The 27,991-nt window shown below is 42.1% G+C and overlaps 2 protein-coding genes across 3 annotated transcripts; both read right to left on the bottom strand.

The window, feature by feature from the left end:
- Positions 1-607: 607 nt before the first annotated feature.
- LOC125893930 (uncharacterized) lies at positions 608-9,015 on the bottom strand. Of its 2 annotated transcripts, XM_049584919.1 has the most exons (6): positions 8,899-9,015; positions 6,826-7,128; positions 3,637-3,948; positions 2,255-2,368; positions 2,141-2,178; positions 608-1,745 (listed from the first exon to the last, which is right to left on the bottom strand). In XM_049584919.1, exons 1-6 carry the CDS (start codon positions 8,981-8,983, stop codon positions 1,680-1,682), a joined length of 918 nt encoding a protein of 305 aa, XP_049440876.1. In that variant the 5' UTR covers positions 8,984-9,015; the 3' UTR covers positions 608-1,679. The 2 variants fall into 2 exon arrangements, with proteins under 2 accessions (XP_049440876.1, XP_049440875.1); XM_049584918.1 differs by lacking the exon at positions 608-1,745 and having other exon boundaries at positions 1,921-2,178.
- Positions 9,016-9,817: 802 nt separating this feature from the next.
- Positions 9,818-21,486, bottom strand: si:ch73-139j3.4 (CD82 antigen). Its single transcript, XM_049584920.1, has 8 exons — positions 21,328-21,486; positions 16,923-17,001; positions 15,225-15,337; positions 13,436-13,510; positions 13,128-13,223; positions 12,843-13,040; positions 12,568-12,651; positions 9,818-10,623 (listed from the first exon to the last, which is right to left on the bottom strand). The coding sequence occupies exons 1-8, from the start codon at positions 21,391-21,393 to the stop codon at positions 10,378-10,380; spliced, it is 957 nt and encodes a 318-aa protein (XP_049440877.1). The 5' UTR covers positions 21,394-21,486; the 3' UTR covers positions 9,818-10,377.
- Positions 21,487-27,991: the final 6,505 nt, after the last annotated feature.

Raw genomic sequence — 27,991 nt, forward strand, 5'->3', positions numbered from 1 at the left:
GAACGCTTTTAATGATTTTATCTTTCTGTTCCTTTGTATTTCTATCTGTTCCGGTATTCATTCAGTTATTTATTTATTTATACATTTAATTATTTATTCGTCTGTTTATTTAAGCATTAATCTAGAGTATTTATTCTTGTCTTTCTTTCTTTCTTTCTTCCTTTCTTCCTTTCTTTCTTTCTTTCCCTCTACATTTAGATAGATAATATAATGATATATAATATATGACAGGAATAAATAAATAAATAATTGCATAAATAAATAAATGCTTAAATAAAGAGAGAAATAAATAATTAAATTAATTAATAATTGTACAAAAGTTGATAATTAAATTACTTAAATGATTAAATTAATTTATTTGTTATTTATTTATTTATTTATTCTTTTGATTATTTATGTTGTTATTTAATCAGTTAGTTAGTTAGTTATACATTTAGAAAAATAAATACATTCAGTTCTGTAAAAATGCAGGAATAAATAAACAAATAAATGTATTAATAAAAAATACAAAAATAAATAAAATGCTGAAATGAATAAATAAATATACAAAAGTTGTTAATCAAATTATTATTCAGTTAATTTATTTGTTATTTTCTTTAATCCTGTATTACAGTATGTATTCATTCATTTATTATATTTCTTTATTTATTGATTCAGTCATTTTTAGTCCTCCATACAAATACTGTTTTTAAGCCGTTAAATGTTCATCAGTAGCTGAAACAACTCGTACAGGTCAATGTGAGACCTGCAAGTGACATGCTTCATATCACAGCTCTCTATCTCTGCATCTCAGTGAGTTAAACAGACAGCTGTGGTTTCAGAGGTTGATGCTGAACCTTACTGTCGTCTGACTCTGCTTCTTCTCAGCTGTGAATTCTTTGCTGATAATTCTGCGTGTTTGTCTGCACCACAGCTTTTCTATGTCTCCACACTAACTGTCAGTCATCTGTATGTGTGATGGAGCTACAGCACAGACCCCAGACCAGCTTCCCATGACTCATCCCCGTCCCTGTCTCACCTGGACACACCTGAAAACACTCTGCCTATCAGCCACATGCTCAGTCAGTCAGGTGAGGCTGTGGTGCAGAGACACTGAGAGGTGATTTCTTCCCTTTGTTTCAGTGTATTTATATATCCACAATACTACTAGCCCTCCTGGAGACTGTGATGCACTGAGGGCCAACATCTGCCTTTTAGTCAAAGTGCAGCTCAGTGACAGCAACACAGCAAACCTGCAGACTGAGAGAGTTTCCACTGAGCTGCAGCAGAAAACAGCCGAGTCGACACAAAGAGAGACAGAAGAAGGTCAGTTTGTTTTTCAGTCAGCAGGAAAATCCTCTGCAGCTGACACACTTAGTTTCCATGTCCTCTTTTCTCTTTAACACACCTCACGTTCTGAAACATTTACCGGAAACCAACATTATTGTTCACAATGAATTCAGTTCACACAAATCACAAGGAGCCAAACCAGCAGACAAACTGGAACAGATACGACAGTCTTTGACATATTAACAAAATGCGACAAACTACAAACACAGGGATCAAGTTTTTGACAGATTCGCTGACAAACATTTTATACGATATATTACAGGTGAATGAGGAGGATCTGAGTGTGAAGTCATCTCCAGTCCTCAGACATTAACAGCCGTTTGTTCCCACACAGAAGACGAACTGCAGTGTCAGCTGATGTTTCTTCTGCCTGAAGTTTCAAACCTCAGAGCAGCATAATGAAGATCTGCCGAGGCCTGTGGAGACATCACCATCATCATCATCATCATCATCATCATCATCATCACAGGTAAGGTGAGTCAGGTGTAGATCTCACAGAGAATCACGTTGTCTGCATCAGTTTATCATACAGTCAGCACCTCCTATGGCAGGTGTCGGCAACCTTCCCTACCAGAGCAGCCATTTTTGGTCCAAGAAATTAAATTAAGTTTGTCTGGAGCTGCAAAATACATTTAACCCTTATAACAAAGGCAACACAGCCTTATTAAGTCTAAATTAGCTTATCAACATTATTAATGGGTCTAATCATTGATTTTAAGTTTTCCTGTCCTGATGGTACAACGTCAACAACCAGCAGAAAAACAGCGACAGATAAAAACACAAACTGTGAATCCAGTAAACTCTGTGTCACCTCGTCACTGACCGCCGGCGGATCATCTGATTTTCTTTCTGTGAAGAAATAACATATTATTCAAAATATTTTCATTTATGCACTCGTAAAACTTAAAGTTGCTGCTGAACTCACCGAGTCCTCTCCGTCGGCATGACAACAGGATGCTGAGCGTCACTGTAACGACGAGCAGGAGGACACACACTGTGCTCACAAAGGCAATCGGGAACACACAGTCACTGGATTTTCCTGCACACACACACACACACACACAAACACACACACCAGATTTACTCCAAAGATGTTGCAGTGAAAATATGTTCTGTGATTTTCGTTGGACTTTCAGCTCCTTATTACTGAAACAGCAGCTCATCTCCTGAGACTGAACTGATGATGCTATGACAGGCATTTTCACATTGCTCGCCCAAGAATTGCTCCTTGTAAAATGGTAACCTCACTCACTTCTGTATTATTAAATATCATTCAATTGAGCTTTTTGGGAAATCAAAAAATGATGTAAGAAGGAGCAGCAGGTCGGCGTGGGGACGTAACTTAGAGTGTTTTCACACCTGCCCTGTTTGGTTCAGTTCAATCAAACTCAAGTTCATTTGCCCCCGAAGAGCGGTTCGTTTGAGCAGGTGTGAACACAGCAATTGCACCAAAACAACCGGACTGAGACCTTCTTGAAGAGGTGGTCTCGGTCCGGTTACAAATGAACTCTGGTGCGGTTGGTTTGTGGTGAGAAGGTGTTCCGACCTGGATGTGAAGCAACTGCAGTCACATGACACATTGTTTGGGTTAAACATGAGCATGTTACAGTCCTGGAGGATTATTAATGTGCACCTCCTCCTGTACTGCCTTAATATGCACATTCAGCACATCCAATGCATCAAAACATTGTTTTCTAGTTGGAGCCGCGTTTGCCTCGTTTTCAAACTGTATGCTTTGACTAAAATGAACAATGACAGCAATATAGTCCACGATGAGCAGCGCTAAAATCAACCTGCGTAGTTGTCCCTCCATTGTGACATTAGAAAGTGTCACATTTATCTTGCAAGTGTACTCTTCTTCAACGTTTGCTTTACTTCCTGGATTTTTCCCACATGGAAATTCTGACCAATCAAGAGCAGCTTTCTCACACAAGGCATTTGATCTGGTCTGCTTGTAAATGCTGCCCTGAGAACACGAACCAACTCTAGGCAATTATACAACTTTGGGACAACATTGAAACACTAAACAGATCTAGGGTCTAGGTATATGTTTGTAGGGGTTACATTTGGTTCTGAATGTACTACACCAAAGGTTTTTGATGGAAACTGGGCTTAAAATACCAAAGTGAATGCAGTCAGAGTGAATGAGTTATGAAAAGAAGGAAACATTACGAGTCGTCCCCCCACCCCCTCTACTAAATCCTATTTCCCTAACAGTGAAGCTCAAAGATGAAGATACAGTGAAGTAACAAGAAGCAAATCTACAAAACATCTGGAAAAGGGAGGAGAGCCCTCAGGTGAACTCACCTGTCCTGCTGCTGACAGTCTTCCTGATCTCCAGCTCTCCATCAGTCAGCACACAGGACACTTCAGCTCCGCCCCTCCAGGTCTCTACAGGAACATAAACCTGTATGCCGATGACACCTGCCTCACTTTGAGGGAGGATTCTGGACCTGAGCTTAGCCTTGTCCTTTTCCCAGTCCACCTCCCAGTTCACTGTGACCCGACCAGTGTCCTCCAGTCCAGACGCTAGACAGATCAAGGGGACGGAGAAGAGGGAGGAGTCGACATTGTCTGAAGGAACCAGGAGGTCAACCACCGGACTGTGGAGCACCGACTCTGATGATTCAGAACAAAAAAACTTTATGTTGCATCAAAACAACAGAAACCTTATGTCATAGGTGTTTAATTCCTCTATTTATAAATAACATAAAACCCTTGGAAGGAGCGTAGGTATGTATGTACGCACAGACAGCTGGATCACTGACAACATACAAGCAGACAGGAAACAAGATGGACCCCCTCAAAACAAAACCAACTTGGGCCCATTTTTTGGTCTATATTTGTTTCCATTACGTCAGTGTTTTCAATCAAAGTCCCAAACTGTCTGTTAACAGCTCCTGTTTGCAGCCTGGAGTACTTTTATACAGGAGAAAACTTGTAAACATGATGATTCTCAGGCGAGTTCTGCAGCGTCTTTTTCTTCTAAATGGATTTATGGAAGTCTATTCTGGATAGACAGCTGAGATAATGATATCCTCAGGGAGTGTGAAGGGGGATTTATACTTCTGCATCGAATCAATGTCGTACCCTAAGCCCTAGCCTGACATGCACCTCCAAAGAAATTTAACTGCACATCGTGGCAATGCAGACCTTCATATGAGCAGAGGAAATCTCAGCTCATCACTAGGCTAATTTATACAGTGGTAGAAAAAAGTTTTCGGACACCCCATGCATTTGTGAAATATTGCATTAAGAATCACTCTTAGGTCTTGAAGTGCAATTTCTTTTAGTACAGTCACAGCCAAAATACTAAATAAATCCTAAAAAAGCCATTAAAAACTTAAAATTGATTGGTTCCATAAAAATCCAAGCTTGCCAAGCTTCGTGTCTACATAAAGCCAGCACATTTGAAAGTTCTTCAGACACAAAAATGGCTAAAACAAGGAACCTAACGCAGGAAACACGCCTGAAGATAAAGATTCTCAGCCAGGAAGGATACAGCTGCCGCCAGATAGCCAGGAAGTGCAGATGCAGTCCTTCAGCAGTTGGATACACTCTGCAGAAATACAGACGAACCAACAGCTTGGAAGACAAACCAAGATCTGGGCATCCAAGGGTTTCTTCAGCAAGAAATGACATCCTGATCCGCATGTGCAGGCAAAACCGAATGACATCACAGGAGCTTCAGCAGCAGTGGTCAAACCAAACTGGTGTCCAGTGTTCCACCCGCACTGTACGTGGCCGACTTTTACATCATGGCTTAAGGTCCTACAAGGCTATCAAGAAGCCCCTGATCAATGAGAGACAGAGGTTAGCCCGGCGTCGCTGGGCCCAGGCACACAAGAACTGGACAGCCAGGAATTGGAAGAAGATTTTGTGGTCAGATGAGTCCAGTTTCCAGCTTTATCTTCCTCCTACTAATGTGAGGGTACGCAGAAGGCCAGGCGAAGCATTATCTCCAGCATGTACAGTACCTACTGTCAAGCATGGTGGAGGCAGTATCATGGTTTGGGGATGCATGAGTGCTGCTGGTGTTGGTCATCTCACTGTCTGTGATGGCACATTGAACTCTACCAAGTATTGTACCATTCTCCAAACCCACATGCTCCCTTCTGCACGTGCACTGTTCCGTCGAGGTAAAAACTGGATGTTTCAACAAGATAATGCCCCTTGCCACACATCCAAGGCCAGTAGAACTTGGCTGCAGGAGCACAGTATCCAGGTCTTAGAGTGGCCAGCTCAATCCCCGGACATGAGCCCCATTGAAAATCTGCGGTGGATTATCAAAAGGTCTGTTTCAAAGCATAAACCAAAGAATTTAGAAGAATTAAAAGCAGTAATTCAAGAAGAATGGGACAAGATTACCCCTCAACAGTGTGAAAGGCTCGTGGGGAACATGCCAGCCAGGATTAGAGCTCTACTACGTGCCAGTGGCAGGACTACTAAATATTAATTTGATGATGTGATGGTTTATTTATTTTTTGTTCAGTTTTGAACACATTCTCTGTTATTTGTTGACTTTGATACCGACAATGTTGAGAACTGACATATTGAAACTGTCAAGAATTTAGTTTTGTTAGTTTTTCTTGTAAACAATAAACAAAAAAATATAATTTGTATTTGTTTGTATCTGTCTAATGCAGCCACACCTTTTGAAACACAAAAAAGATTTTTCCACAAATATTTCATGATAATATTTGAGATTGTGTAAAATTTTAAGGGTGTCCGAAAACTTTTTTCCACCACTGTACAATGTAAAATGCCATAGGTTTGTGCTAATAACGTTAGCATGTTGTATTTGTTTGGAAAGGGTGTTCAGTATAAGACAGTTGTTTTGTCAGTGAACCTTGTGAGTTGTAATGGAGCCAAATTATGTGACGTTACCTTTTGTTTTCCCTGGCTTCATATGAGTAGAGGAAAAGATCCCTGGCTGCTAGGCTAATTTATACAATGTAAAATGCCATAGGCTTGAGCTGAAAACATTAGCATGTTGTATTTCTGAAAAAAAGTGTTTGTCTGTGAATCTTGCAAGTCATAAAGAAGCGATTTGTGTACTTGTGTTTGAAATTGTCTCTATTTAGCCATGTTTAATGTGTGTTTAATGTGTGGTTTGTGTGTTTTTTGATTCTACTTTACTGTACTGCACTTCATAGAAACCTCTGCCGCCAACTAGTGTTTTGGGGGCGTAACTGCAGAGCGACACAGACACACCACCAAGCAAGTATAAATGCTCACAATGGCATTGGCCACGTGTGCAGGCTATGACGTAAGCTCTGCATGGAGCTGACACACAAGTATTAATCCCGCTAAAGTCACCCTAAATGATAGCAACATGTATTTTATTTCTGTGTGTTTAAATTTTACTGAGTCTTGATGGGTGGGTCTCTGCTGCAGCTACACCTGCTGACACACTACAATAACTTACATCCTGTTGTTTTTACAACACAGACAACTTTACATTTTAAAGCTCTAATCATCAGCTCATTCTTTCACCTGTGACAGTCACTGTGGTCCCGTCTCCCGTCACTAGCATGAGCCCGTTGATGTAGACACAGTAGTACCTGCCAGCGTCCTGCAGGGTGGCGCTGGAGATCTCAAGCCGACACAGAGTCCCAGTCTGAGCCGCAGACACAAACTGAGTGCACACACTGAGACCGCTCACCTGTCCGACATGCAGCCACACCACAGCAGAGCACTGCCTACCCATGTGAGTGATGTCACAGCTGAGGCTGACCTTTGACCCCGGTGTCACAGATACAGAGGGAGGAGACTGGACCAGCAGGGCCCCGGCTGTGGCTGCAAACACATGCTGACGATTAATACCAGGGTGTTTTAGTAAGATCAGTCCATTTCTTCCAAACCTTTTAGTTCAGCCTTCAAAAGAAGCATCTCCAGTGTCCCTCAAACCCCTCGTAATGGGAGGCAAATTTTAGAGGCGATCCAATGTCATGTAAAGTTAATGTAAAATTGCGATTTAAAGGTGTGTCGGATTTTAATGGGCGACAGCAATGGAATATAATATCGCAGAATGAGCCGCCATCTACAAAGAGAGCAGGTCCTCGTCTACGCCATGTTGCACCGTCATGTTTCTATGGTAGCCCAGAACAAACAACACATTCTCACTCCGACCTCATCACATATCAGCATTTGGTCATGGACTTAAAACATCCAGATACAACGTGAAAAATACCCTGGGTGTGTTGGTTGTTGACGTTCTGGGACACTGTGTCACGTTCTGCCTGTTACATGCATTGTCTTCTTTCAAGTTACTCTTCTGTTTTCACAGGAAATTAACTGTTTACATACAGTCTCTTTCAAAATAAAGGCACTACGTCAGTACAACACTGTAAACTAACTTTATTTTTTTCCTTCAACAAAAACACATGGTTAGGTTTAGGAAAAAGGGACAGTATTTCTTACGTGTCACAAACACCGCTCTCCCGGGTGAAAGCTGGTGTTTGCTCCAGCCCTGCCTACTCAGACTTTTTCCACCTCAACTTTCATTCTTGTCTCACCACGTTTCCCCCAACACCGCTGGGTGCCATTAAACTATAACAGCAACAAGAGTGTCAAACATGTGGCCTGCGAGTCAGACAGCATTTTCAGTGGTTTCTGACGCCGCAAGTCACTGCCCAAGCGTCAGATTTCCATGATAACACAATACACCAAACACTGGCTCTAGAGAGTGCCATTTGTGTTTTTGCATCTGCCACTGCAGTTAGCAGCCCGTCCATAACAAGTGTTTTTAACTTAAAAAATAAAATAAAGAATAAAAGAATCACTGTGGACTAGAGACCAACATGTGGGTTTATTTTAATCATTTCAATGACTAAACAATTAATCGATAAAATTTCAAATAACAGAATAATTAATACAAATACAGATAGATAAACAATCAAAATAACTTGACTTTTATTTGACCTGGGAGTTCAGAAGAAAACTTTTCTCAAAAGTTAATTTATCTTATCTTTTATGTTGTTTCCCAAATGATGCTAAATCTAAATATTAGTATTTCACTTGTGGTGTTCCTCAGGGTTCAATTCTCAGTCCTCTAATATTTACAGCGAATTTTAATAATATTTATTAAAAAGCCACAACTAAATTATCAACCTTTTTCGTGGTAACTCGGCAAAAGCACCTGAACCTGGTGTCTTTGTTATATAAATGTAATTTTACTGAAAATGAAATATTACTTAAATAAATGTAAACATTAAGGTCAAAGAATATAACTAGATTAAAGTATTATAATTAAATACAATTTTGTAAAGCACATTTGCTGAGTTTTTGTTAAAAACAGCTAATATATATAAAGATAATATAAAAAACTCATAAATCTAAAATTCAAAATACAAACATGTTAAGTAAACTTACAGTAGTTTGATTTTACTGAATCATGCACTCAAATTATCTTAAAAATAAATTAAAAAAATATGACAGAAACAAAACTAATTTTCTGTTTGGTAGATTCCAACAGATCTAATGAGTACATATTATATAATGATTAAATATGACAATTATAAGTATACAATCATATTTTAAAATAAACAAATCTGAGCAACATCTTACCGCAGAGTGTGTTGAGACAGATCAGAGGAAGCAGCTTCATGCTGATGTTTAGCAGACGATCAGTCAGTGTGATGAAGTGTGTCATTGCAATGAAAAGGTCACCACAGCTTCACCACCTTCAGATACACGACAACAGGATGTGACATCATGAAGGAAACTACAGAACAAAAACTTCAAGGATTAAAACTACAATACAGCTGAAGTGTTAGTATGCATAAAAACAAATTATTAGGGGCGCTTTATTATGGTCTTTGTCAACATTGTAAATCAAAAAGAATTACAACATATATGCCTCAGTACCATGTTCAGGACTGAGTTTTAACCAGGGGTGTCAAACATGTGGCCTGCGGGCCAGAACTAGCTGCTCAGAGAGTCCCATCAGGCCCACTGGATGACTCATATTAATGCACTTGTTAAAGCTAAGAGATGTCAGATATCAGGAGCAAGTTAAACACCAAGTACGTCATGTAAAATGCTGCTTCAGAGGCTTTTCCTCCCTGGCATAAAATACAGGGTTTAAACTGTTTTTAAAAGTGGAGAAAAGCAAAGTTAAAAATTGAGAGGACATCGATTGAGAACAGCCTCATTAGCAGCTTCTACAGCACTCGCCGAACCACATGACAACTGAGAAACCGCTGTTTTACGTCAGGATGCTAGACGAATCAGTCAACTCAGTGTAGTGGGCGGATTCAAGGGTCTGGACCCGGGCAATGATTACGATGGTTCTATGAAAACGTTAATCCTGAAACAAAAAGTTCCAAGAATACTAAACTGCAATGGTTCAAGAGCCAGAGATAATGTGGTGGAAAAGGGGTGAAAGTGCAGTCACATCTGTAAACTGCATCCTAAATGTGACACCATTCCACATCTGCTCTCAGTCCAGGTTCAGATTCAGACGCTACAGTCACATCATGTTACATCTGCTTTATTTAGTGAAGAGGTTACAAATGACAGCACATTTAAAATAACAAATATCACGGCATCTTATGCAACTGGATACTACACTATTCACATGGTGGGTGTGAGCAGCAAAATGTTTAGGCTGCTTTCAGACCTAGAGTGGTCTCCTTTGGTCTGAATCAGGGACTCATGTTGTTCCAAAGTTGTATAATTGCCTAGAGTTGGTTCGTGTTCTCACGGCAGCATTTACAAGAGGACCAGATCAAACGATACACATCACTAGTAGATAATGAGGTAATGTATTTTAATGGTTTTACAGTGATGTAGTAAAACTGTTAATAACAACATAGATAACTGTCATATTTAACATCAGTCATGCAGATATTTTGATCAGACGCCCCAAAATATCAGCAGCAAAATGATTTAAATCCCCGTCATCTGAGTTCACCATCATTATTTATTTTTATATTTCCATTCTGAAAAAAGAAGAAGAAACACTGACGTTTTTTTTCACAACTTCAAACGTTATTAATGTTCAGTGTAAAATATAAGCAGCCGTTATCACAAAAGATCAGCCTTTCAGTTTGAAGTCTGTTGATGACCCTGTGCTGGCTCCAAGTATATTTCGTTGTAGGTCGAGTATTGATTTTGATAAGCCGGGTGGTTGGGGTCTGTGTAACCATCACCATCGATGTAGCCGTAGTTCTGCTCTCCGTAGGTCACAGCATCTTCAGGCTCGTCCAGAGGTTCTTTATCAGCCTTTTTCAAAGCTGCGTTCCTGCCAAGATCACGGTACAGATACACCGTGATGACAATCAGAATTACCTGCAGAGAGACGGGAGACAATATGTCCATGTGAAGATATTAAATGAGCAAATGTGAGTGTGTTAAAGGTCCAGTGTGTCGGATTTAGAGGAATATATTGGCATCCAATGTATTCTCATAGAACGGTTCGTATGATATCCTATGAATTTGCGCCTCATGAATGAAGTTATGTCCTTAATGTACAGTTTCGTAATAGACGAACAGTTACGGAGGTTAGGCTCAGGCAATAAAAGTTACTGTGGTTAGGTTTAAGAAAAAAAAAACATCGTGAGGAAGTACTTTGAAATCACTCAACATTCACACGAATCCGAAGACACAATTCCAGCTGAATTTTTTGGGACCCATCCACCGTGATCCGGACCCGGATAAGCAGAGGACAACGAGTACGAGATCCACCAACCCAAACTGCCTCTTACAAATGCTCGGGTCTGCTTCCTTGTTTATTTACGTCAGTCACTGCTCTTGGTCACGTGATCGCAGCCTTTCAAACTACATCGGATATGTACAAATTGGGGTGCCTTGCTTTTCGTAGGCAAACGTACAAAGAATTTGTGAGAACGGCCGATGGCATCAATGGAATATAATATAATAAGTGTGTTTTCTTTAGTGTATAATCACCTGAGAATAAACAGCGTTGTGTTTACCTGAGAATGAGTCGTTTATATCGACCTGCAAAGCGGTTCCTTGTTTTATGGAGATTGTCGTGTTGTGCCGCCATGTTTCTACAGTAGCCCAGAATGAATGAACAAACACTGGCTCTAGGTAGGGCCATTTGCGTTTTTAACATGAAACTGTGTCATTCAGTGTTTTTACTGGTTTAAATCACCTTGTGTGTTTGTTTTAGAGAGGAAGAGACCTCTGTGGATAATTCAGCTCTTGGTAAAAAAGCTCCTGAACATTTGGATCAGAAAAAGAGTGAGCACACAAAATAATAGCCCTTTTAACACAGAGATGGCGCTATAGGGTCGATACAAAGGCCTTTGTATATTCACTCAGAACCAGATGACTGCGTCATCATGTTGCTTCAGTGCGTGATTATAGACAGCATCCTGGCATTGCAGATTCAAAGGAGCCTTGATGGCCATGACATGTCACACAACAGCGACGGTTTCTAGTGTGACATATAACAAATGCGTCAGCAGCACTTTATGAACAAGAACGATAGCATTAACATGACAATAACAATCATTTACTGTCCCCGTTACATGGCAACTGATCTCTTTCTCTGCTCGGAGGGTAAGGAGCTCCCGGACCTCATTGTTTAACCGATTTGTGGACATTTTTGGGAGCTGTTCTTCTACGAGTTAGCCGCTAACTGCTATCAGCTACTTTTCAAATGTCCTGTGGTGGGTCATACATATAATATGTTGTCAAAAAGTCTGTTACCACATCTGTTCCCGGCTCATAGGCGAGACCACTCTGGCCCCCCATTCCACAATCGTACCTTATATACGGAGCAGTGAGGCAGCATAACGGCTCGTTATTCCTGCCTTGAACCGGCAGTGTAAAAGGGGCTGACAGCATGTTGTGGGTCAGCCGCCTGTGCCCAACATCATCGGAGAAACACTGATTTGTAACGTAAAACTGCTTTTATCAGTGTTTGAGAATAATTTATCTCCTGGTAAAAACCTCCTGGACAATTAACACTGAAGGAATTCTAACCAGGAGAAGTTTCAGCTGGTTGCAATCTGCAATCCTTACTGCTAGACACCACTAACTCCTAAATCTTACACACTGAACTTGTAAGGACAGATTTACACAGAAGCAAGGTGTGAACAAATGCTCAGAGAGAGAGAGAGAGAACATTAAAGTCTTTTGTGCCCCCTAGAGGCCACTGAGCTTGGTACAGCTCAACACAGAGGAGAACAGAAAGGACGCAGCATGAAGCCATTAAAATGCACTGCTCTGTCTTTTCTCTGTCCAGACAGGTTCTTGTTATATTACCTGGATTAACATGACACTGATGTCGAAGCCGAGGATTGTCATGATGTTTTCCTGCAGCCAGTTACTGAACTTCGGTTTGCAGCCCTGCAACAAACACACATTATCCTGATGAACAAAACATCCTGGTAGGGTTGAAGCCGTACCGTGAAACCAGATATCATGGTATGAAAATCGGTGGTTTTCACAACCTGCACATTGCATCTTAAACTGTCCTGGTATTACATTTCTGCGTCCTATAAATATATATGCAGTACACTGACAGTATAGATGAGTACCTGAACATATGAGCTGTTTCCTCGGCCGAACAGCGGGGCGGTAAAGTTCAGCAGCTCTGAGCACCAGGGCGAGTCATCACTGCGACTATACGATTTGAAACAGGAACAAGGAAGAACGTCCAGATCCGTCAGGTTCAGACTCTGGATGTAAGAGTTCTTCAGCCAATCAGCAGGACCCATCTTGCCACAGCATTCATCCTGCCAACAGTAAACCAAACAGGCACGTTCATTTGATCACGTCATTTAGTCAGCAGGAATACAACCAGCGACAGACGAGAGACTCACGTAGTTTTGTACTTTGTCCATCAGTCTGTCGTCTCTGTTGCTGCCTCTGTACTGAACGATGATCTGATCCACTGTATCGTCCACAGTACGCTCAAGCTGATCACACATCACATGTTACATATACATATATCACATTATGTATGTTATTTATTACAGGTGCATCAACACGTAAAAAAGTGAGAAACTAACACAGTTTAACAGCTGAAATAATCTCCTAGAGCCGAAAATAATGTTTGAACATATAGTTCTTTCTTTTGGACCAACTGTGGTGTTTACAAGTTCTGCCCACCAAAATAAAAGCCTGTCACCTTGTCTCTGTTTAGGAGCAGCAGCAGTGTGACGAACAGCTGACCCAGGACCAGGATGATGATGAAGCCCATGAACTGAAGAGGACGAGTCACAGAGTGAGTGATTAAAATTCATCTTTACGTTCAGTAAAACAATATATCTGTTAAATTTGGGATTTATTACATAGGGCAACTCTGGTGGACGTCAGGTGGCCATGTTTGTTTGGTTTCCAGGAACTTAACTGTGTCACAAGAGTAATTATGACTTGGATGTCATAAACTGATAATTACATAAATGCATAAAAGAAGTTAAGTGGAGCAGGGACGATGTTTTTGTCATGTGGCAAATCTGAGGCTGAAAAATGAAGCCAACGCGGTGGTTCCAAAAACGAAAGTTCGGGTAATGGCCACTAGAGGCTGGCTCCAAAACGGAATCAATCCCCATGAACACCTGTGTAAAAATGCCATACCTTTACAACAGAAATAAACATGTTTACAGCATGGTACAAAAAATGTACCACCATTTCAACATCCGTGATAACTGTACGACGGGTAAAGTGTTTTTATAAATCACCAGTTACATTTATATTTTATTATGGCCCACAGTTAATGCGTATTTAAGGGCGGGGCCACTTAAATGACAGGTTGTATGTCATTTAAGCGGCCCCGCCACTGACTCATTTATGAGAGTTATCACTACCACTCGCTGCAGCCTGTTAGATAGAAAAGTGAATATACTTATTACATCTTTTGCTGCTGCACTCCAAAAGTTGAACTCTGACTGTTTATCTGAGGGCACAACCGTCGCACCCAAAAAATAGGTGTTTGGGAAAATCTTTACTTAGGTAAGCAATCAAGTGAAAATTTGGGTGGATGTTCTCATAGACTTGTATACAATCAGACTTCTTTTTGCAACCAGTCTCCCCCTGCTGGCCATTAGAAAGAGTGCAGGTTTAAGACACTTAATAAGATTTGACATTGGCTTCACTTTTCAGAGCCAGAGGCTACGTCCACTTCCTTTAGGGTGTTTTCAGACCTAGAGTTGTCTTGCTTTGGTCCGAATCAGGGACAAATTTTGTTGTATAATTGTCTAGAGTTGGTTCGTGTTCTCACGGCAGCATTTACAAGCAGACCAGATCAAATGCCTTGTGTGAGAAAGCTGCTCTTGATTGGTCAGAATTTCCATGTGGGAAAAATCCAGGAAGTAAAGCAAACGTTGAAGAAGAGTACACTTGCAAGATAAATGTGACACTTTCTAATGTCACAATGGAGGGACAACTACGCAGGTTGATTTTAGCGCTGCTCATCGTGGACTATATTGCTGTCATTGTTCATTTTAGTCAAAGCATACAGTTTGAAAACGAGGCGCGGCTCCAACTAGAAAACAATGTTTTGATGCATTGGATGTGCTGAATGTACATATTAAGGCAGTACAGGAGGCGGTGCACATTAATAATCCTCCAGGACTGTAACATGCTCATGTTTAACCCAAACAATGTGTCATGTGACTGCAGTTGCTTCACATCCAGGTCCGAACACCTTCTCACCACAAACCAACCGCACCAGAGTTCCTTTGTAACCGGACTGAGACCACCTCTTCAAGAAGGTCTCAGTCCGGTTGTTTTGATGCACACCTGAGTGTGATTGCTGTGTTCACACCTGCCCAAATGAACCACACTGAGGGGGCAAACGACCTTGAGTTTGACTGAACGGAACCAAACATGGCAGGTGTGAAAGCACCCTTATACACTTAATGGACCCTGGTGATCACAGAACAGAGGTTACATCAGTGGTTACAGGTGAGACTCACCACCAGCAGCAGGACTCTTTTCTCTTTTTCAGCTCCGACACATCCAACAATACAGACCACTAAGGCCACTCCACCAATCAGCAGAAGCCCCACCCCCACTATCTGCAGCTCTTCTGTACACACACACACACACACACACACAATGGAATTATTAGTATTGATTATATTGTTTTAGATCTCCAATATTACTTCTTAATTGTATCAGTCATTCTGCAGTTTATTCCCAGGGGCACTAATGTTTTGGAACAATAAAATTGTACTACTGGCACTAAACTGTTGTACTTGTAGTCAGCTTTGTAATTTAGCGTGCTTTCATGATGTTTCACTAAGCTAACCAGTAACTTCACATCGCCTGCCATAGTTTACCGTTGTTCACTTACACATACTACCATCGTTGTTTTGACACAAAACTGGTCGAAAATTGGCAAAGTGACCTTTTAATAAATGAATCTGATAGTGCAGCTTATTCTCATTCCGAAATCATCAGATACCACCGCTTTGTGAGTGATTTAAGTGTCAGACACAGACGCCAAAAGCTACCTTTCTCGGCAGTATGCAACACATTCTCACTCTGACCTCATCACATATTCACGTTTGGTGATGGACCTTCCACGTCCAGATACAATGTGCAAGGTACCCTGGGTGTGTTGGTTGTTGACATTCTGGGACGCTGTGTGAAGTTCTGCCTGTTACATGCATTGTCTGTTTTCAAAATACACTTCTGTTTTCACAGGAAATTTAACATTTGCTTACAGTCTCGCGAACTGACGTTTTTTCTCCTCCAACAACGCACGTGGTGAGGTTAAGGCACAAAAACACATGGTTAGGTTTAGGAAAAAGGAACAGAGTTTGGCTTTAGAATCTTACGGGACGCGAACACCACTCTCTCGGATGAAAGTCGGTGTTTGCTGGACCCATCCACCACCTTAACTTTCATCCTTGTCCTGCCATGTTCCCCCCCTGAAGCCGCCGAAGTGCCATTAAAATGTAACGGCTACCAGCTGCATATAAGGACGGCTTCTTTCGTCAGTGTCTGACGCCGCAAGTCACTGTCCAAGTGCCCGATTTGGACGACTTTGGATTGAGGCATCCGTATGATGTGCCACCAGGCAGCAGGATGGCACCTGTCACAGAAGTATGATACGCTGGTGGTCAGCATCAGTTTGAAACTCTGCCAGTAATGACGTAATATAAGGAGCTGGAAAGTCCTTACAGGGCTGGTGGGAGGGGTGGTGGATGGCTTCAACAAACACCACACTGTCACCTGGGAGCCCGATGTTCACTTCCTGTAAGAATGTAGAGCCAAACCATGATGTTTTTTTCTAAACCTGATCACATGCTTTTGTTGATGTTGGCACTAGTAGTGGCATCCTGGAACATCAACAGCAGACACAGAAGGATACCTAGCGCCTAATATGTAGACATTAAAGTCCACTGACAAAGCAGCGATGTGTGACGACTTGGGATGAGAACATGTTGGATAGTGAAGTGTTCTAGATCTTCTATAATCCACCTGTATGTTTGCACATTTTTAAGCTGTTAGAGGGTGGAGATCTCTCTCTGTTGGAGCTAGGCTAACTATTTCCCTCTGCTTCCAGGCTTTGCGCTAAGCTAAGCTAAGCTAACCATGTCCTGGTGCTTCTATATCACCATGTTGTAGCCTATTGTTCCTTTAACTGTGAGCTCCAGCGGTGTTACCTGAGGGGAGGACGTTCAGGAGGCTTACTCTGAAGAACACGATTACGACTCCGATGCCGCATAAACCCAGACCCAGATACTGCAGACAGAGGTGAAAGGTCAGGTCAAAGGTCAGCTACAGTGTCTGGTTCACATTACTGTACGCAACATGTTTTCAATATTTGTACGATGATTTGAGTTTACAGTTCAGAGACACATGGCTTAAACTGAAGGATAAACTCACTGTTTATTCTTCAGTTCTGTTCTGTTCAGCTGTAAAAGGAGAAAGTTGGTGCAGCTGGTGGATGGTGATTGGCACTCCAGTCAACTGTATCTAACGTGGCAGCCGCATCACCAACTTACGGCTGAACAGTCACTAAAATATGTTTCTGAAACAACATATTTATTTAATTCATATTTGATCAGCGTTGCCGAGTTAAATAGTTTGACTGCAGTTTACAAGCAGTGATCAACATGACTGACAGCTGTGTTAGACTCCTCGGCTCTTATTGGTTTTGTTCACATGCAGTACGGCGATTAGAAATGTTAAGAGGCAACAGAGGAGGCAGAGGAACATAATTTTTTTCTGTCTCATTTAGTGCGATGTGAAAGTAATGACAGTTTCAGAAAATGTGAAAAAGTTATTTGCTCTAAAAGTTAACAACTGTAGTTCTGCTTATTACAACCCACCACTGACTATATTAATAATAATATAATAGTAATGACAATCATTATGATGATAAACTTATCATTCTCATAGACTGTATAAAAGAAGTGGATATTGCTATCGTGGCGTCACCCATTGTTTTGTGGACCATTTTAAAGCCTCAAGTTCGGCAGTTGGCTGTTGCCATCTTGTTTTCCCAGAGCCAGAGGTGACCATATTTAGACGAGAGGATGAAGAAGCGAGGGGTGGATCTGAGTGAGAGCCCAAAGTCACACCGTGTTAGCAACGTGTTAATCACAAGGCAGCCACACCCTAAAGTAAACCCTGCTTTATGGTCTAATTTACTCTAAATGGGACAGTAATGTGCAAAATGAATGTTGTGCTGCAATAAAGAAGACTTTAAACTAGTGATTGAGACCATAAACCCATTAGGAACATCTTTACTGAGGTAATAAAGTAAGTAAGTAAAGTTTATTTATATAGCACCTTTCACAGATACTAGATCACAAAGTGCTTTCCAGTAGACAAAGCAAGTACAACAATATAACACAACATTAAAAACAAAGCACAAAGCAAGGCAAAAGACAAGGTGTCTGCAAAGTGTGAAATGTAAATAAAACATTAGATAAAAGAAAAATAGTAAGAGATCGATGGGGTAAAAGGAGTTAGTTAAACAAAGGCCTGGCTAAAGAGCAGTGTTTTCAGTTGTTTTTTAAAAGTGTCACATGACGCTGCGGATCGCAACGAAAAGGGGAGGGCATTCCAAAGTTTGGGGGCAACCGCTTGGAAAGCTCGGTCTCCATGAGTGACGAAACGAGTACGTGGAACTGACAGTAGGAACTGATCCGAGGATTTTAGAGTGCGACAAGGAGTGTGAGGTTGAAGGAGGTCTGTGATGTATGCAGGGGCTAGACCGTGTAGGGCTTTAAAAGTCAGGAGCAATACTTTAAAGTTGATTCGGAATTCTACTGGAAGCCAGTGCAAGGAGGACAGGATTGGAGTGATATGAGCCCTCTTATTGCTATGGGTTAAAAGCCGAGCAGCAGCATTTTGGATAGTCTGGAGACGGGCCAGAGAGGATTTATTCAAACAGGTAAAAAGTGCATTGGCATAGTCTAAGCGAGAGCTAATAAAAGCATGAATGATCATTTCCAATTCAGCTTTGGACACAACTGACCTTAATTTGGCAATGTTCCTAAGTTGTGAGAAACAAGATCGGGTGAGTAGGCTGGCGTGATTATCAAATGATAGGGCTTGGTCGAATATGACAGCTAAATTACGAAGTTTGTGTTGGACACAATTGGTTAAAGACCCGATACAAGACTTCACGTTTGATATTTCAATGTCTGGGGCAAAAATTAGGGTTTCTGTCTTTTCATTATTAAGTTGGAGGAAGTTGTCTGACATCCAGATTTTTATGGCCTCCAGACAATCAAGTAAATTAGATAGTTTGTGAATCTCTTCAGGTAAAAATGAACAGTACAGTTGAATGTCATCTGCATAAAAATGATAGGAAATGCCTTCGAATCTGTCAATAATGTGACCTAGAGGCAACATATAGAGGGCAAATAACATAGGACCGAGGACAGAACCCTGCAGGACACCACATGACAAAGGTGCCGGGACAGACATGAACTGACCCACAGACACAGAAAAACTCCTTTCAGTCAGATATGATTTTAAAAAGTCTAATGCAGACCCAGAGATACCATAATGGTACAACCTGCTCAAGAGGATCTTGTGATCAACTGTATCAAAAGCTGAACTGAGATCTAGTACAACGAGGAGAGAGCATTTCCCATCATCCGCCGCCATCAGGATATCATTAGTAACTTTAACCAAGGCCGTTTCAGTGGAGTGCAGCTTCCGAAAACCAGACCGAAAGGTGTCATACAACATATGTGAATCTATCAGTGAAGAGAGCTGCCCAGCAACAGTTTTTTTCCAGGAGTTTGGAGAGAAGAGGTAGCTTGGAGATAGTAGGCCTGTAGTTTTTTAGGAGGAAAGAGTCAAGATTTGGTTTTTTCAGCAATGGCTGCACAACAGCATGTTTCAGCTGGGAAGGAACTGAGCCAGTTGACTGGCAGAGATTGATCATGGATACGATAGATGGGCCAATGGAATTAAAGACTTTAAGAAACAGAGATGGAGGTAGAATGTTGAAAGGGGTAAAGTGATAAGAAGGGTCATTTTCTCATAGACTTCTATACAATCTGATGTCTTTATGCAACCAGTGGAGTCACCCCCTGCTGGCGAATTGAAGGAATGCAGGCTTAAACTTCATTTTTGAGACCCGGACGCTTCGTCCACTTTTTAAATACAGTCCATGAACTTTTTTTTATTCTATTTTTTTTTACAAGATTTCTGGGTAACACTTTACAATAAGATACACAAAATTAGAGTAGTTAGTGAGGAACTAATGAGGAACGAATGAGGAATTAATGAGAAACTAATGAGTAGTGACTGAGGAACTAAGGTACACAAAATTAGAGTAATTACTGAGAAACGAATGAGGAACTAATGAGTAGTGACTGAGGAACTAAGCTACACAAAATTAGAGTAGTTAGTAATAGTTCTAATTTTAGAGTTCCTCATTAGTTCCTCATTAGTTCCTCATTAGTTCCTCAGTAACTACTCATTAGTTCCTCATTAGTTCCTCAGTAACTACTCTAATTTTGTGTGCCTTATTGTAAAGTGTTACTGATTTCTGACACTATGACAGTAGAATTTACTGCAGGTAACATGAGTTTATACAAAGAACTCCAACCTGTCGTCTGTTTTCACCTCTTTAACCTGTGATCCAAACAAAAGCTGAGCTGAACGGAACAAAAAAAAAAGATATTTTGAGTAGTTTTAGCCTGAAAACAAATATTACGCATGAGAGATGGACATTGTTTTTACAGTTGGAAAAGAACCACTCCATTTACTACCTTAAAAGACCCTCAACGTTTTCATATTGCAGGGATGGTTCAGTGTTTTTTCTAAGTTTCAGTCTAAGTGGACACTATATTGAGAGTGTTTTCACAGCTGTACCTTGCCGTCAAACAGCCCATTCTGACAGGGGAGGCCAAAAAATGGCTTCAGTTCTCCATCTATGCTCTCGTCAAAGCCACCAGACTCCATTGACAAAAACAGTCATTTTACCTTGTTGAACACAGGAGCTGCTGGTTTACCACTGTTTTGATTAGTTAGTTGGTTTCTATTATTGTGTGACTTTGGTGAATCCGAACTAACCCTTTTAAAATGTCAAAGTCACAGAATCACACAAACATGGTAACTCACTGAGGCAGCAGTAGACCAGCTGCTCCTGTGTTCAGCAATGTTAAATCTGTGTTTTCTCAATGGAGTGTGGCTTTGAGGAGAGCGACAGAACAGTTTAATTTCCCTGGTGGAAATCTCTGTCTGACATACTGTCAATGGATAAGTATCCCTACAACCCCTCTTTAGAAAGACTGAACTATAAGTTGCAAAACGGTCAAGTTTGATTTGAAATTTGAAGGCCAGTAAAATATAAAACATGCTGTTGACAGAGGAGCTCAGATATCATATCATCATGTCTCTTTTACAGACAATATATTGTTGGTTTTCCTCCAGTCACGGACAATTTTTTATTGTTCTATTTAAATTATCAGCCTGATTTCTGACAAGTTCTCTCTTAGAGGAGAGGGAAGTTAACCATGAACACTGTATATGTATAATCAAGGTGCTGATTGGTATTATTTATATGTGACATATATCATTAAACTCAGCTGTCCTCACCAGGAACATGTGGATAAAGAGTTTGAAGCAGTAGTCCAGCAACATAATCTCGACCTCCAGCTTCATCTTTCTTCACTCAGAGACAACAACCAGCAGCAGGTTCACGTTCAGGTTCTTCAGTCGTGTTCTCCAGCAGAATGTTTTGTCTTCTGTCTGAGTCTCAGCTGCAACGACACCTTTTAGATCAGAGTCCACTTCCTTATTGTCTCTAAACATTAAACAGATCCCCTCGCCCTCCAGTAACTTTCAGCAGCTGATGGAGAAACCAGCAGGAAACAAACAAGGAACAAGGAAACAGAAAATCAAAGCTCAGGTTTCAGTGAGGTTTCTAGGATTATCTACAGATGTATTTACTATTTATTATTACTAAAGGTATCAGCCTGTTTATGAAGAATTTTGATGTAAATATAATGTGTGGTAGATAGACTCTGTCATTTACAGTTTGAACTGCATCTAATCAGAGTCATAGTTAGATGTTTGTATGAGACTAATATTTGATCAGATCAATCATGTAACTGCCTACACGCTCTGGACACATGAGGCCGGGTATTGACCTGCACCAGGAGGAACCCAGGGCCAGCTGCACCAGGAGGAACCCAGGGCCAACTGCACCAGGAGGAACCCAGGGCCAGCTGCACCAGGAGGAACCCAGGGCCAACTGCACCAGGAGGAACCCAGGGCCAACTGCACCAGGAGGAACCCAGGGCCCACTGCACCAGGAGGAACCCAGGGCCCGCTGCACCAGGAGGAACCCAGGGCCCACTGCACCAGGAGGAACCCAGGGCCCACTGCACCAGGAGGAACCCAGGGCCCTCTGCACCAGGAGGAACCCAGGGCCTGCTACACCAGGAGGAACTCAGGGCCCACTGCACCAGGAGGAACCCAGGGCCCTCTGCACCAGGAGGAACCCAGGAACCCAGGGCCCTCTGCACCAGGAGGAACCCAGGAACCCAGGGCCCTCTGCACCAGGAGGAACCCAGGGCCCGCTGCACCAGGAGGAACCCAGGGCCCACTGCACCAGGAGGAACCCAGGGCCCTCTGCACCAGGAGGAACTCAGGGCCCTCTGCACCAGGAGGAACCCACGGCCCTCTGCACCAGGAGGAACTCAGGGCCCTCTGCACCAGGAGGAACCCACGGCCCTCTGCACCAGGAGGAACCCAGGGCCAACTGCACCAGGAGGAACCCAGGGCCCACTGCACCAGGAGGAACCCAGGGCCCACTGCACCAGGAGGAACCCAGGGCCAACTGCACCAGGAGGAACCCAGGGCCCGCTGCACCAGGAGGAACCCAGGGCCCTCTGCACCAGGAGGAACCCAGGGCCCACTGCACCAGGAGGAACCCAGGGCCAACTGCACCAGGAGGAACCCAGGGCCAAATGCACCAGGAGGAACCCAGGGCCCACTGCACCAGGAGGAACCCAGGGCCCGCTGCACCAGGAGGAACCCAGGGCCAACTGCACCAGGTCTGCTTTGCATCTTTTTGGCTGTGTAGGAACGCCTTCTTTTACCACAGCTTAGATCTGACATTTTTCAGCTCTAGTACCCAGTTTAAAACATTCATTAGGTAATCAAATGTGATAGGTTACATTACTTTGATGAAGTCATTAAAATAGTAACATTACTTATAACATTTTTAAAGGGTTACTTGTAATCAATTACATTTCTAAAGTAACCCTCCCATCACTGTTCCTACACACTTCAGCTGTTTGTCTCTGGAGGCTCCTCACACCTCAGTATGGGACCCTGTGCTGCAGTTAATGGCAAACACAAACAGTCAGTGTAACATTTCAGATTCAGAGTGAGCCTCTAACAGTCTCACAGGGGGCAAAGGTCACAGCTCAACCTCGTTCCCACGTTCATCAGCAGCTTTTACCGCTGGGCACACAGCCAGTCAGCTTCAGACGTCGAGCCTGGTTACGACGGCGACGCTTCACCCCGATGTGTTCAGGTTGATCTGATCAACCACAGTATCCAATGGGACATCATGACATCATCAGATTGTCTGTGACATCGCCATGACAACAGGACATCAGGACGGTTAAACAGTAGCCCTTTTTACACAGAGATCACATTACAGGAACGCTACGAAGTCTTCACGTCTTGACATGTAACACAACAGGTGTCTAGTGTGACATATACCATACGCATCAACAGCGCTTTATAAACAATGACAAAGGTATAACGTTGCAATGACAATCGTTTACTGTCCCTGTAATATGGCGGCTGATCTTGTCCTCTGCTCAGAGGGTAAGGAGTTTGTGAATCTCATTGTTTTCCAAATTTGTGGTCACTGACATCCGCTGTTCTACTTATTTGAGTTAGCCGCTGACTGCTAGCAGCTACTGTACTTTTTGAATCTCCAGCGGTGGGTCTCGCACATAACAAGACGTCAAAACATCGCACCTGTACCAACCATGGTCCCATCCTGTTGGCTTTCCTGTTTATACAGACACCACCGTTACTACCTCCCATGGCGGCTTAAAGGCAAGACAACTCTGTTACTCTACAATTGTACCGCATATGCAGCACGGCGAGGCAACATAACGGCACAGTATTCCCACCTTGAACAGTCAGTGAGATTTACACAGAATGGTTTTATTGTTTCTTACTTTAGCAACAGATAATCTTGCTCTCTGATTGGCTGTCAGGCGCCAGCTACATTTCAAAATGTGGACACTTTAAACTGCAGCTAACTGAAGTAGCAGTGTTGATAATTCATTCTCTGTTAGTTAATTGAGTCAAGGAAGGTCCTTGAGAATATTCAAGGGCCTCTTACAGGACCCTTAAGATACTATCACCCTGGAACAACTTCAGTTTCCCCGACAGATTAACTGTAATAACAATAACAATCTAATTTTTCAGTTGTAATGTGTTTAACTGTGTGTATGGATGATATAAATTTCTATGTAAGTATGTACACATAGTATAGTTTACTCTGTATATAACATATGTGTAAGAAAAAAAGGAATGATGCATTAAATTTAAGATTTTCATGGAGAAACCAGAGTCACACACACACACGCACATAGTTTCTCAGCAGGAAGAATTCCTGACAGGCAGGTCGATCCATCATCCCCCCCTCATTGCCCCTCTGCTGCCCTGTGGCATGCTGGGAGTTGTCACTGCGAACAGTGGGAGTCTAAATCAACGTTAATGTGCTGCTGAGAGTTAAACCCTCAGTCTGACCTGTCAGCCTGATCCCTGACTGGATTTCTGTATATTGTTACTGCGGCAACAGTTAGTCCTGCTTTACATGTACACAACATACAGTAAATCAAACAGCTTTAGGCCAAATCACAGTGTTTATTCATATAAATGTCCGGGTAGAAAACCCTCGAGCCTCAACATAAAACGCAAACACAAATTCTGCCTTTATTTGCTCATTTTAGCCACTTACAAAAGCTCAGTTATTGCTGAAAATTACAATAAATAAACAAGTTTGTTGATTTTACATATCCTTGCAGTAAGCAACTGCCAGTTGTCTACCTGGAAGTGACTGTTGTTAGCGCAACGTCACCGTGATTCAGTCTATAAAATGACAAGCGAGATTTGACACTGAAGCATAAAATACAACATAATAATAACAATAATAATGAAACTGTAGATAAAGTGTTATCTTCTAAAATATCTTGAACCATCTCTGAGTTGAATGAAGCCTTCTGATTGGTTTAAAGATCCTGCAGACAATGCTTGCAAAAGAACACTACGTCTACTTTATATAAACCCTTGACTCATTTAACAGATTAACAAAAGCTAAACTAAACTTAAATTAAAAAAAAAGTTTTAAGTGTTTGCATTCAGTACAAACTGTTCCTCTAATACACAACAAATATCAACAACAATCAAAAACAGTTTTGGTGTATGCTTGCCTATATTGAGAGTATTTTCACTGATTCATTTTACTGCCAGACAGCCCTTTCCAATGACAAAGCTGTTTCAGTTTCCCATCCATCCATTTTCAATCGTTTATCCATAGCCAGGTCGCAGGGGCAGCAAGCCGAGAAAGTATTCCAGACGTCCCTCTCCCAAGCGACGCTTCCCAGCTCCTCCTGGGGGACCCCAAGATGTTCCCAGGTCGGACGAGATATGTAATCCCTCCAGCGTGTTCTGGCCTCCTACCAGTGGGGTGTGCCTGGAAAACCTCTAACAGAAGGCGCCCAGGAGGATCCTGATCAGATGCCTGAACAACCTCAACTGGCCACTTTTGACATGAAGGAGCAGCGGCTCTACTCCGAGCTCCCTCTGTCCGAGCTCCTCACCCTATCTCTAAGGCTGAGCCCAGACACCCCACAGAGGAAACTCATTTTGGTCGCTTGTATCCCCGTGAGGGTTGTGACGTAGATGGACCACTAAATCAAAAGCTTCACCTTCTGGCTCAGCTCTCTCTTCAACATGATGGTCCATCACTGCAGATGCAGCACCAAACTGCCGATCCATCTCACGCTCCATCCATCTCAGATACTTAAACTTCCTCGCTTCCACCCCAGAGGAGGCAATCTACCATTTTCCAGAGAACCACGGCCTCAGACTTGGAGGTGCTGACTCTCATCCTGACAGCTTCACACTCGCCTGCAACCCGCCCCGGTTCCTGCTTGAGGACACGTTGTGATGAAGCCAACAGAACCACATCATCTGCATAAAGCAGAGACGCAATTCTGAGGTCACCAAAAAGAGTTTCCCATCGATGCTCTCGTCAAAGCCACCAGACTCCATTGACAAAAACAGTAATTGTAGCTCGCTGAACACAGGAGCTGCTGGTCTCCTGCTGCCTCGATCACTGTGTTAGGTTGTGTTAACGTGTGACTTTGGTGAATCCGAACTTACCCTTTAAAATGCCAAAGCAACACAATAACACAACAAACTAACTGATGAGGCAGCGGGAGACCAGCAGCTCGTGTTCTGCTCTGTTAAATCACTATTTTTCTCAATGGAGTCTGGCTTTGACAAACATAACAGCCTCTTTGCACACAACTTGCATCTCCAAACAGTAATTTTACCTTGTATACACGGACTATGGATAAGTACCTCATACAACCCCATTTCAAAAAATCTCAAGTATCCCTTTAAATGTATTTTTTATACAGTACATCATAATGTGTTAATTTATATTCATGATACATTTCATATATTGTGTGTACCTACGAATTAATTTGAAATTAACTCCTCAACGTTTTTATGTGACAAAGTATGACACACAGCGTCCTGGTGGTGTTCCAGCTGTGAGGATACACAACATGTAACTGAAACGTCTCCGATTTCATTTCTGTCAAAGGTAACACACTCACACACGCTCACACACACACACTCGGCACGTCAGGATTTGCCCTGTTGAAGTTTCACTTTCTTCCTGATGTTTTTTCTTTTTAACCCTTCAGACTCTCCTTTTCTTAAAATGAAAAACACATGTTCTCCTGTTTTAGAGGCTCTACAGATACTTCAGGAGGTTCTAATGGTCACTTACAAGGTTCTAGTGGTTCTTGAGGACATTGTACTGGTCACTGAGGTGGTTCTAGTTGTTCTGTGGGACAGTTCTTGGTCCTTTAGGTGGTTAAACATGGTAAGGGTTATGTGTTCTCCATTATCAAAACACCAAATGATCTCTGAAGAACTCTGTTCTGCCCTCCAGCAGAGCTCCACAACTTCATGTCAGGATTTACTTAATTATCTATCTGTGTATGTGTGCATTTGCTTTTTAAACCCTCAGTTTGGTCTGACACATGTAGGTTCCCTCCTCTAGAATTTAAAATAAAGTGTTTGAATAAATGTGAACAACTTGAAGCTCAGTTGGTTAAAGGGTTAACTGAAGTGAGAGGCAGTGTGTGAGAGGACACACCCACTGCTGTCTGTCTCTGTCTCAGTCATGTTTTGTCTCTCGTCCAAGATGAAGGTGATGCTGTCTCTCTGCCTCTGGTTCGCTCTGATGCTGTCGTCCTGCTGTGGTGAGTGACCTCACACCTCATCACACTCATTGATCCTGGTAATGGTTTGTTTTGACCCACTGTTGTTTCTTTAAACTACTCCTGTCTCACTCAAACTAAATATCCCAAGTGTTACTATGATGACATCACTCACTGATAAAGTAGTTATATTACTTTACTAATTACTCATCAGTAACAGTACTGCGTTACATCACTTATTACTTTAGTTTTGTTACACAGCAGCTCCACTGACGGAATGGGAACAGGAAACGGCACATTGTGATTTACCAAGCAGACAGACTCTGACCATCAACAGCTAATGTTAGCATTAACCTCAGTGCACACATCCTCCTGAACCAGCTGACTGCTGAATGTAGAGCACCCATAGTTAATAATAGGTACATAGGTCAGAAAAGAGGTTCTAGAGATGTTTTAGGTGGTTCTAGTGACCATCAAGGAGGTTTTAAAGGTCCCTTGAAGGGTTCTGGCAATCCTTAGGGGTTTTTTTGTGGTCAGTGAGGAGGTTCATCAAGGAAGTATGAAAAATCCCTTGACGGGTAACAGGGATTCTTAAGGGTGTTCTTGTGGTCAGTGAGGAGGTTCTAGAGATTTTTAGGTTGTTTTCGTGGTCATCATGAAGGTTATAAAGGTCCCTTAAGAGGTTTATAAGTTAGTAAATAGGTTCTAGGGATGCTCTAGGTGGTTCTAGAGATCATCATGAAGGTTTTAAAGGCCCCTGTAGAGGG

This window comes from Epinephelus fuscoguttatus, linkage group LG8 (genome assembly GCF_011397635.1).
Source record: "Epinephelus fuscoguttatus linkage group LG8, E.fuscoguttatus.final_Chr_v1".
NCBI lineage: Eukaryota > Metazoa > Chordata > Actinopteri > Perciformes > Serranidae > Epinephelus > Epinephelus fuscoguttatus.

Bases quoted from the DNA above. Each gene is read 5' to 3' on its own strand.
- si:ch73-139j3.4 (XM_049584920.1), bottom strand. From the start codon at position 21,393: ATGAAGCTGGAGGTCGAGATTATGTTGCTGGACTACTGCTTCAAACTC. The intron at 17,002-21,327 runs GTGAGGACAGCT...CTCTGTCTGCAG, and splicing joins TCTTTATCCACATGTTCCTG to TATCTGGGTCTGGGTTTATG. The intron at 12,652-12,842 runs GTACTCATCTAT...TGTTTGTTGCAG, and splicing joins GAAACAGCTCATATGTTCAG to GGCTGCAAACCGAAGTTCAG.
- LOC125893930 (XM_049584918.1), bottom strand. From the start codon at position 8,983: ATGACACACTTCATCACACTGACTGATCGTCTGCTAAACATCAGCATG. The intron at 7,129-8,898 runs GTAAGATGTTGC...ATGTGTTTGCAG, and splicing joins CTGTCTCAACACACTCTGCG to CCACAGCCGGGGCCCTGCTG. The intron at 3,949-6,825 runs GTGAAAGAATGA...CTGAATCATCAG, and splicing joins GACCACAGTGACTGTCACAG to AGTCGGTGCTCCACAGTCCG.